Here is a 12313-nt window from a genome sequence, read left to right on the forward strand (position 1 = left end):
TAGTAGTTCTTCTTGACTTTTCTGTGCTTTCACCTCGGTAAGCTTTTGATGATAGTCATTGTATGCAACAAATCATTAGCATTGTCGATACAACAATCCAAACAGTCATTAGTTGTTTACACGCCGATATCTCGCCGACACGACAGGACAGAACAGAATTCACTCTGATAGACAGTATTAGAGAAGGCTGTAGTTTAGCACTGCGGGAAGGTCTACTATTCACAGAACCACTAGTTACAGTGCAATAGGCTGTGATGAATTCACATGTTTGCTTTGTCCTGCAATCATCTGTTTAACGGCTTGATTCGATGCATGGAAAGCAGCTGAGATTGAGTGTATGACAAGTAACTTCTTTGTTGATTCTGTTGCAGAATAAAAAAGTTTTTTATAGAGTATACAACGAAATGAGTGTACTAGTGCCGGTTCATGCCATTGAATTCTATGATGGAGTTTTCGTCTTCCCTGAACTCATCAATGGGATGAAATCGAAGACGGTTAGGGTGATTGAAATCAAGTACCTGAGTTTGAGAAACATGAGAGTCGTCAAGTATGGTAAGTCTCAGTCCTGCAGTAAGGTCCACGTTATAATAGCAGTACTGTATTCGATTTACATTGTGTTGCTATCCTTGTTTTCAATTCGATCCTTTTCGCCGTTATAAGATCGTAATTCAACAGTGTTAAAGATATGAATCTAAACTGGTGATCCCCTGGGTTAAAGAGCTCGCTCATGAACTGTTGTATTGATCTCTGAAATCCCAAACTTGTAATTATATAGAGAATTGGTGAGAATTATTATGGAAACGGCTAAAATTTCTTTTACAAGTATGATATGACAGTAGGCTCCATGGGGATATTCTTCCAATTGAAAGAAACTGCTTTATGTAGCTACAAAACTTTTGTCTGTCAGCTGGGATTCTCCATATAGACCCAAATTCATTTCAAATCTAGTTCCATCTTGAACCCGACATTACTTTCTTTTTTCAAATAAGGACGTCGTCATGTGATAGATTATTTCGATACAGAATTTCAAAAGAAAATTAATGGCGAGACCCGCACATCGCTATTTCAAACCGTTTCAATGATTTCAAAATTTAAAAATAGTAATAAATTATACAAAAATGAATTGAGTGAGTATCCACATTGAATAATCAGTTGTTAGTTACTGATAAGCTGCGTTTACACCGGAGTTAATAACACGAGTTATTAACTTGACTGAATCGTCAAAAATTTCTCTTGACAAAAGTTGATAACTAATGTTTCTAACAGAAAATTCCTTGTTATTAACAAGATCTTGTTATCAATATAATTGACTTCCATATGATTTGATTTAACAAGACTATTCATATGAGAATAAGAATAAGAATGTTTATTTCGCCAAAATTACATAGTTACAAAACATGAATGATACTGTCACGTGGTATTTTAGCACCACAAAATATTTTTGAAATGAACTATTGAACCTCAATAGAATTATAAAATGGAAAAGAAAGTTAACCTAGTCAAAGAACCACTCAAATAAAATCGAATGTTGTTAGCAATAAAGAATAATCGTATTATCTAAAATGATAAGAAAAAACATGTATAACTGTGATTCAACAACTAATGAGGATCCATTGGCAGATTTAAAAATTATAAAGCGGCTCATTTATTATTGGCAGATCATAAAAAATAACAGTTTGCATGTACATTGAGGTTAGAATTATTTGTTTACACTTTTAAATGAATCAATCAATCTAGAATGAATTGATAGTTATTTGAATCAATACCTAGCGAATCAGCTGATTTTTTGATCAACCAGTATAGGTTGAATTATAAAGTTTACTCACAGAAGATGTATTATGTATACTAAGGAAAGTTCATGTAAATAAATAGGGACAACTATTATTGCTGTATAAATATTTATTACAATCTAATAAAGCACGAAAATCAAGAGTATACAAAACTCGTATAAAATACTAAATATATATATTACATGTTAACATCGTATATCACGATTTATTTATCAGAATAGTTTAAGACAATCACTCCGTATATTTATATAAATATTTTTTTTTTATTTTTTCTATTATGAAGTTGAAAAAGCCCTGATTCTGAAGCAACCAATTGTATTGAGTTTGCTAAATTAAATGCCAATCAAAAAGAAGCTTACAAATCGTTCAAGGAAGAGATAAAATTTTTCTGAAAACCACTTTCTTCGGGCTTGTGATCTCGTTCTGAGAGGATGCACATGGAGTTTAGGGTTCTTTCTTCCTTCAAATTTTAAAATTATTAAGCCTATCCCTCTTTCAAATGTGAACTATTTGTAATTAATGTTTAATTATCTGTGAACTCAGTGTTGTTGAAGAGTTCTTAATTGTAATCAATTCCCATAAATACATTTTAATATGGAAAGAAATCTATAAGAAATCTGGACCACACGCGAGCCCAGCCGAGACGAAAAGGACCTGCACAATTAATTATTAGAAATAATTAATTTATTCTACAAGACCTCCAAGAACATCATTAATGTGAGTGTTTTTTCAAACGAACTCATTTTAGGAAAGGCCTCTTTTCTATTAGAGTTGGGGAATTAATCAAAGTGCCATATAAATGAATTCGAATCAAGGAAATTTTGCAACGTGTTGAGTGCTATCATATAGTTCATAAGAACGTTTAATGAATTTATTTGATATATGTAGGAAGCTTACTTCCATGCACGGCACGAACTCATATAAAACCCTGAGATCTTATGTTTTGAATATTAATTTGATAATTATTATTTTTGCTAATTGATCAAAGTTTGTCCCATTAACTCTATAAACCGAACAGGTTTTGAATTGTAGAATTCTGAATTGACTGGAAGTACAAGTATCAGTATTAAGTATAATATATTTATAAATCTTTAAAGCTCACTATTGTGAATGCTAGTAAACCTTGTGATAATTATTCAAATATTAGAAAAGAATTTATTTAAAGAAAATTATAGATATGAGAATTTTTTATATATATTTGTAACATTAAATTGATTGAACTGTGATATCCATCATTTGTAATAAATGATTGGTGACCTGTTTGTAAGAGTAATAAAAGGGGGCGATCCACCAGTTCCCATACGGGAACACTGTAATATTGTTGTTGCGTAGCATTTGATGGTAGAGCTAAAGCAGTTGGGGTTTTTTTTTATATTATCAACTAGATGTTCTTTGGAATTTGAAAGGAAAACATTTATATTAGGAGTCAGATTTATTTTATTGAAATGAAGAGATTAATGTGAGATTTAAATGTGAATTTTAACATATTTTGGTTGTATAAAATTAGTTATGCTACAACTATTCTAATACAGAACAATTAAGGAAGGTTATGAAATTTTGAGCATTTAATCAATTTTAAAAATTCAAAATAAACTTTTTTGCCAATGATTTTTCAAAACGTTAGACAGAATTGTGTTGGACAGATTATTTTGTTTCTTATTTAAACAAGTTATATGAAAGTTTTAAAAACATGATTCAAGGCATAATTAATTTGGAATTTCTAAAAATCAAAAAACAATATGGAAGAATAAATTGAAATGTGGAACGATACCGTTATACTGTTGATGTCCATCCTAACTTGCCATGGTCTGAATGGAGAACCAGGGGATGTCCATCCACGGGTCAGCTCGGTCTGTCTCAGGAGGTAGGCGATGAAAAAGTGTGTGAAATTTTACAGAAAGGAAAGTGAAAACCTTCTTCCACTAGCTGGCTGGAGGGGAGACTAGAATGCTAGCCCCACTTCTACCTCTCCTCAGCGTTTTTAGTCTGTCAGCCAAACTGTCTGATCAGCTTTTAGTTTTTGAAGTTGGAAAAAATTATTTCTCTCTTAAAGAAGGAACTGATGTTTGGGGGTATGTCAAACCTTGTGGTTCATGACATCTCCCCCTCCTCCACTGTGACAGCCGACCCCGGCTGTTTATTCTTGACTCAATGGGCTTGCTACAAAATGTTTTTACTTTAAAAAATCATTATCAAACTCTTTGAGGTTCCCTTCAGGAACTGTGGCAAAGACAATAATTATTATCAAGTATAGTTTGAAATTATTTCCTAAAATAATATACAGTATATATATTAGAAATATCTTCAACCACATATGTTAACCTTATACAGTATAATCAAAAAAAGGATAAAATTATACAGTATAATTCATTTTATAATATATTAATTGACTAAAAAACAAATTTCCATTGATCCCTAAGTCTAATAGCTCTAATAAGTGACACATAGTCAAGAATCATACAATAATATTTTTAAGTATCTCCTATTAATCCAAGAAAATTGTCTAGTAATCCTAAAACTCTAACCTTTCTTTAAGTTCCCCTAATAGGTCTATCTACTCAATTCCCCTATTAAATCATTTTATCCATCTACCCTCATTAAAACTGTAACATAAAGTCACTTATTTTTAATGAATGACGTTGTATGCAACCATCGACATTTTCAGTAATAAAAGATAATTATTAAATATTCAGAGTAGAACTTCCTAAAATATATAACATTGATACCAATTGAGTAAACTTATTGTACATTTCCCATAACCTAATAGTTCTTGTAATAATAATGACTACATGATAAAGAGAATTTAATTCCCATTTTCAATAGGTGAAAAGGTCTTATTTATTTTAATTAGAAATTATTCATTGTAATATTCATCTTGGTAGTCAAAAAGATTACATCTAATCTTTGATTATTTACAATAATAGAATTGAAAAATGATTCTATACTAATAAATTCCAAGAATTCATGATTAATGCAGTGTTGATAATATACTAATAAGTTTCATTAATTATTAAAATTCAATAATAATACTTTTTTTTAATTATAATATAGTAATCAATAATATCGATTGATAATAATTCAACTATATTAATAATGAAAATTCAATCATATTTTACACGAAATATTTATCTTTAATTACAATCTTCCTTCCAGATAATTATTGAGTAAACACATTTTATGATAAAAAATGAAAAATATATGTCAGTGAATGATATTTGATCAATTATGTATAGAATAATATTCGATAATACAACTTTAAATTAAACTTCATTACATATATAATAATAGTTCCTAGAAGAATAGTCTAACATAGATATAAGTACACATTTATAGTACAAATAATTATGTAATAAATCAATCAAATGAGACAAATATCCTTAACAATTTTTATTAAAAAATGAAAAAAGTGATTTTATTTTAATTAATCAATCTTGTGGTGTTGATTGTGAAAACTATACATAATTTCAATCCTTCAACTCCACCATTTGAATGGCGGGCTTCTGTTGAGATTTTTGGATAATCAGTAGCATGTGAATCTTCAGTAACAAGTATAATAATGCTAAAGTGATTATCCCTAACCAAGCATAAATAAAATAGAATGCCATGGAAGTGGAATTAAAAATATCATGCCAACTGTTTGGTAGTGTTACTTTTTCGAATAAATCTGGAGCTATATTATTATGAATAAACAGAGTTGGTACAGTAACATTCCAGTCATCTTTTAAAATATCTGAGAAATTATCAAAATGCGGATTGTTATGGGGCTGGAAGGAATCTATTTTTAGTGATTTAATATTTAGCCAGTGAAGAGGTAAAAAATGTTGGATTTTGGGAATGATTGGTGCACGGGAGTCACAAGGAAAGGTTGTTCTAATTAATGTCTTATTTTTGTACTGTGTAGCTCACAGCTGCACGGGATAGATATATGTAGAGTTCCTGGAAGATTTGTAGATAATATGTGATCTTCCCCTTCTTCACATTTGATTGTGGTTCCTGGCTGGTTGTTTGTTACATAGAACTCCGTCGGCGATACTTCTATAATCTCACTAATATCTGTGCTGCTTGTTAATAACAAGGAATTTTCTGTTGAAAACACGAGTTATCAACTTTTTTCAAGATATTTTTTTTGTCGATTCAGTCAAGTAGACAACTTTTTATTAATAACTCATGTTATCAACTCCGGTGAAAACGCAGCTATTGTCTACTCACAAATTCAACAGTTTGAAAAGAAAAAAAATTGTCACAGCAAATTTGTCAACGTCATAGCAACTGCTATCACAAGTTTTAATGCGTATGTTACAGACAGACAATAGACAGGCAGACAGACGTGAACAGAAGCGAGTTAATATAGAACTTATAAATCAATTATCAAAAACACAATATAAAAAGCATACAGTACCTTTCTATTCAAAATATTCCGAACAACACAGTTGAGTGGATAAAAGGGTACACAGAGTTGAGTAAATAAAAACACCAACTTATGTTTTTATATATTGTTTTCAATACAACTTAGTTGTTTGAAATGGATAGAAGGGTACTTTATGTTCTATTTTTTTTAAATGTAGTCCATACAAGTGAAATGATCTTATAAAATGTAATATGATGTGTATCATCCAGCTGGAATCATGTGTCGGCGCATGAAGGATAATCTGTGTGATAACTGCTAAGTATCATCAGCTTTCTGAGATGAATGAGAAAATTGATGAATGGAGGAAGATCTACTATATTATTCTCCACTGCCGTCATTACTTGGACCTCATTCTTTTGTTTTTCTATTCCAATTATTCATTCACGATACAAATGACACCGATGTAATAACATTGATGGATAAAATAATAAGGTAGTCCTTGAGCTGTTTGGTCTGCCGTGACCGGTCGTGTTTCGTTTGTGCTCCGTGAATATCTAATGTTTTCAAGGAGTTTTCTGAAGTTGTTTGAAAGACTTTAGAGGATTGAAACCAATATCATACAATATCATCATACCTTAACTAAACTTATCAACAAAATTTGAAAATCTGCTGTTCATCTGTTCTCCAAAAAGGCTGACCCCACCCCCTAAAATCTGATCTGATTAGCCCCACCCGACATAATCCTGGCAACGTGCCTGGTATCAAGATTTGCTTGTAGATTAGTATCTAGTTGTAGGTTGGAAGAGCAGGATCTCGGCCTAACAAGCAGTAGATTTTGCCATACCTAATTTTCAGTTCTCCACGTTATGTTTAACATTAGTATGTTCAATTTCCTGCTTGATTCAATGAATTGAATTTTTTCAGAGGGAAAAGTGGATTCGAGAGATTCGAAACCAATCACTATGTTGAAAGTGTAAGTATATTATATTTATTGAAATATTTCATTCATTTATTCATTCCATCATTCAGAGTTATCAACTATAAAGAAACCTACCACAGGAAGAGAAAAAGTATACTTATAAGATGTTTTTATTCTATGACCATAGGCTAAAGCGGTAAAGCCCAGAACAGTTATAATTCTTCAGTTATAATTCCAAGTTACACAACAGTAACCATTAAAAACAATATTCATTTAATAATTTTATTTGGCTTGTATATTCAATGTCTTTTTTCTCCTCCTCCCCCTCCTCATCTGACTACAGGTCGGATGAAAAATATTCAGACACCAATTATAGAAAGAAGACATTTCCCCCTATATTACGAGAGGAGCAGTAGAGTCTAGCCATGAAGCATCTCCTAATAATTATTCGAAAAGATCTGCAGGAGAGTACCAAGCTTTCCTCGAAGCTAGTAGAATAGCAAGTAGAACAATGAGACAAGGAAAAATAAAATATGTTAAAAAGCAATTGGACTCCATTGAATACTATTTCAAAAACTATAACACTCACGGATTTTTGAAAGCTTTTTCTGAACAAATCGAGGGTTAATCACCTGAAAAATTTCGTCTTCCAGACAGAGATGAAAATTTTGCTCTGAATTATGTTATGAATTAAATTTGGATAAGCAAGCAAAATTACTAAATGAAAGGATTTTATAGGTCTCGAGCAAACAGCTGCTCTATTATCGCCGGGTGCGATAGCAACAAGTAAAAGATTAGATAATAACGGGTACCCTGGCTACAATTAGAACAGCCAAATAGAAAAGAATTTTATTTGCTATTTATTATATTACCTGAAATATTGGAATTTTGAGGTTAGGCTATAATACTTACTGGTTGGCAACCTAATAATCGATCAAGCCAATTTAAATCTAGCCAGACACCTTTGGCAAAACTTTGTTGTAAATAAATAGCATTCAACTAGAGGATTTGGTAGCCACATGGCAACTTATTGAGAATGGAAAAACAACTTAAAAAGTTCATAAAAATCTTTTATATGTAATGAGCATGTACAAAACACATAAAATAAATAAAAATATTGAGGTAGTATGTATATTCAGTGGGCGCATGGATACATTTGTGAATTTTGGATGAACCAATCAAATTGCAGTAGTTGATGTACGGCAATAACGAGCCAATTCAAATATAACCATAGATATTTATATAAATGAAAAGAATTTATAAGTTATCACTACTCAGTTCATGTATGGGATGTAATCCGAGTAATTATAAAATGTAATACCTAAGATATAGGTAATAACCTAACAGATTGGCATGGACTATTTGATCTTTTTAGTAACTGAATATTTAAATATATGCAAATTTGGAAGTCGGAAGTATGATTGTAGAAAATAGGGGTGGATCAGAGCACTTGCTTGCCAGACGCCACCATGGAATGCCACCAAATTTTATAGAGCACAAGTCCCTTTTTGTTAAATTGTACGTTTGAGAGATTTAATGTTTAAATTCATTATTCAATTTTTTATAAGACTTTGTGATGCTGTATTAAAGCGTAAGTCATTTAGATATTTATTTATTCCCTTGGAGAAGACGACTTCGGCCACCAGAAAATCCAGGACAACAGGAGATTTGGATCTCAACATCATCCCAACATCATCTTGGGAATTTCAGCACGTGAGTGAAAATTATCGAAATATATGAATTTAGGGCGCCATCAGTGCTGTGAGTGAAATAAAAATATAAAAAGCTAGCTCGTTGAAAGGTTATTAATATCGAAATTAATATAAAAACTTGCTCAAGTCTTAGAAAGTACAAGAAGCATATTTTATTAGTTAAGAATTATATCATATTTATATGTCTAAGATGCATGGATGAAAGGAATATTGAAATTTATTGTTGTAATATATATATTCTCACTCTATCATTAATTTTGTTAGCAAATTATGAGGATATAAATGTAGCTCATGTTCACTGATAAATTGATTTATCCAATTCCACCGAACTTTAAGCCCTGAGATTTATACCGATATATATATTGGTATTTAAGATTTGTGATTTATCAATTGATTATTTTTATTAATTTGGGAAGAAGATATATAAATATATTGAGATTTTTGAATCAACAAGCAGCAGCAAGTCGATATCTGAGCTGCATAAAATAAATGCATATGATTAATGATTCAAAAAGCACATGGTAACGTTTCGTGCTAGAAAACTAGTGAGCTAATCTGTGATACTTTCTTTTTGATATATAGTTTGTTCTTATTTTTATTGTTTTTGCTTGTTGCTCTATGAATATCTATATTTATTTATTCATTGATTTTTGTGTAATATACTTGTATCAATTTTTTATGGTGTATCCTTTATTTGTTTCCCTACTTCCATGCATGACCAATCTCATTTTTATTTATCTAGTTGCCAGTATTAAAATATTAATAAGATTACCATCCGACTTTATTCTTCACCAAATAAGTTGGTTGAGACAGCGATATACAGCCTTGATAGTCAAATCTTTGGAAATAATACGTTCCAGAGGTTTATATAAATTATCCAATATCATTGAATACAACCAGAAGAGTCTCAAATTTATAATATTAAGTTGTAGCAGTGCAAGTTCTCGCATCTATACTTGCGGGTTTCGACAAATCAGTCACAGAAATTGTGAACTGTTGGAGCAGCTGACGTAACTAACCGGCAAGAGCAGAGAATTGCTGGAGCTCCTGGACGAGCCAGTAGGAATTTTGTATAATCCATATTTTAAGAACTACAACAAGGGTTATATATCTATCTCTTTCCTGTATAGGGCTACTTGTAATATAGATATAAGAAAATAAAAATCTCAGTACCCTTTATTTTAAAAAAAGGGTACTGAGATTTTTATTTTCTTTATATTTATAAGGGTTATATATTTTATTACTCATGCTCTATCGACTGCAGCCAAGCAGGGCAACCCGTTATTGGAAGAAATAACGTGACAATTATGAGGAGAATATTGAAGAACTAGTCAAGTTTTCAAGTATTTTGAGAAACTCTTAAACTGTCCCGTGCCAATAAATACATTTCCAGTTTTGCAGAACAAAGTCTCACAAAATCCGAATTCCCATACTCGTTCCAAACACAATATAAAAAGCCATATCTCATACGAGAAAAGTTCATTGTGTAATTATACTGATGAAATGAATCCAACAAAACATACTCACACAGATTCTGCAACGGACAGTTCTAAAGATGTGTTATACTGAAAGATCCAAATTTTATCGAAATTGTTATAGCAGTTGTCAAGATCTGTTGGATATGAGAACAAAATTATCAGTCTTGATAGAATAGGATTATTATTGATTAGCAACTCTCATGATAGAGTTTTGTTTAATAACACATTAAGAAAAGTTTTGTTTGATAAAACAAAATTATCTATATAGGAACAGGTCTGATTGAAGCAGTAGTGCTCAATCAATTTTTTCTTTAATAAATGTACAGTATTTTAAAATAAGTTCTTCAACTCAGTGCTAACCTAATGAGGTGACAGAGCTCAAATCTTGTTTAGAAACCATCCTCAGCTTACTGCCAACCTGACAAAATTAGACTGATAATTCTATTCAGTTAGCAAACTTGACCGTAACAACTATTCTCTCTGCATTATTATAGTTCTATTAACATAATTATGGTATGGACATTTCAATCATAATCCGGAAGAAAAAGAAGAATATACAGGCTAAAAGAGGATCCGTATCACAGAGACAAGTTCTCACAGAGACAAGTAGTGTTTTTGAACGATATTAGTGTCACAGAGACAAGTTTCATAAGAACAAGTATTTCTATAGATGGCGGTCTCACAGGAACAAGTTCCCACAGAGACAAGGTGAGTCTCACAGAGACAACGTGAATCTCACTGGAACAAGAGTAGTGGAGAAGAGTCTTATTCGAACAAGTAGTGTCACTAGAACAAGTAGAGGGATAGAGCCCCATTCGAACAAGTGGAGTGTCACAGAGACAAGGTCACTTTCACAGGAACAAGTTTGGTGTGGTGTGTTGCCTACACATGAAGATGAGGGCATCCCATTTGTTCTAATAAATTGGATGTCATCTGTTTTTTAATATATATATATATACATACTAGCAGGGTACCCGTGCTTCGCTACGGGAATTAAATGATCAGATTATAGTTGTAAAATATTTATAACCTGAATTCTACCAAAGCTGTTATAATCGTTTTTGAGATCTATCATACAAACAAAACTTGCTTGCTGAATAGAACTTGAATGATAAATTGATATAGTCTCGTCACTGTCATAGAATTTTGTATCCAAAAAGGTGCTCTCCCTCGATGAAAATGTTATTAAATATAGGACCGTTTCAAGTTTCATTCAAATACATTATTTCTATGATACTGAGTTACTCAAAAATCGTTGTCAGTAAGTGTGATGATTAGTTGCGTTGCTATCACCTCAGTTTGAACAACACATTTAACTCTGTTGAAATATACATTCAACTGCGTATTTTAAAAAGCAATCAAAGGTTAGCAATGCCTTATGGTGTCACCCAGTTGCTCTTATGCATTTATCTTGACATCAGGGAATATTCTTTATTTGAATCATGCAATGTTTTCAAATTATATTGCTATATGTTATAACCACAGCTAATGATCTTCTCTCTTCAGTTTTCAACAAACAATGGAGATTTCTGTTCCAATAAGCTGCCACTTGGATGATCAATTTTTCCTCTCAAGTTATCTCAGAGATGAGACTGAGCTCAAATTTTTGTATCACGGACCTACTATTTGCTAGGAGCATCTTATGATCTGCCCTCTATCGGTAATAAATAGAGAAATTAGGCCACAGCTTGGCATGGAAACTATTGAGTCTAATCATTTGAATTATTACTCATAATTGATGTGTTGGAAGTGCTCTGTAGAATAGTAGACTTATTGCAGCGAATTTTGTGGAATATTGAGCAGGGCTTAAGAGTCGACCTCGACTTTATCCATTGGAAATTATCATTGACAGTTATCAAATTAGCAGTGGTCATGTTATTTTTGCTTTTGCTTGATGCAATTGAAAATAGAATTCCAAATCAAGTTTATTTTGTATTGTTTGACTCTGGTATCCATGGATCTCTTGCTTATTCTGGAATTTCTGCCATAGCCTATCACTTAAGCTGGTTTACACCGGAGTTAATGGTTAAAATGTTATTGAAAAAATGTTGATAACTTAATCCTTA

General features: G+C 31.7%; 1 protein-coding gene across 2 annotated transcripts in view; it reads left to right on the plus strand.

Moving 5' to 3' along the window:
• LOC111054806 overlaps nt 1–12313 on the plus strand; it is a 724817-nt gene that overhangs the window by 420256 nt on the left and 292248 nt on the right. For both annotated transcript variants that reach the window (XM_039419907.1, XM_039419906.1), the window contains exons 12-13: nt 372–552; nt 7063–7111. In XM_039419907.1, the coding sequence (XP_039275841.1) occupies nt 372–552; nt 7063–7111 (230 nt within the window). The remainder of the gene's footprint in view (nt 1–371; nt 553–7062; nt 7112–12313) is intronic.

This window comes from Nilaparvata lugens, chromosome 2, assembly GCF_014356525.2.
Source record: "Nilaparvata lugens isolate BPH chromosome 2, ASM1435652v1, whole genome shotgun sequence".
In the NCBI taxonomy this organism is placed as follows: domain Eukaryota; kingdom Metazoa; phylum Arthropoda; class Insecta; order Hemiptera; family Delphacidae; genus Nilaparvata; species Nilaparvata lugens.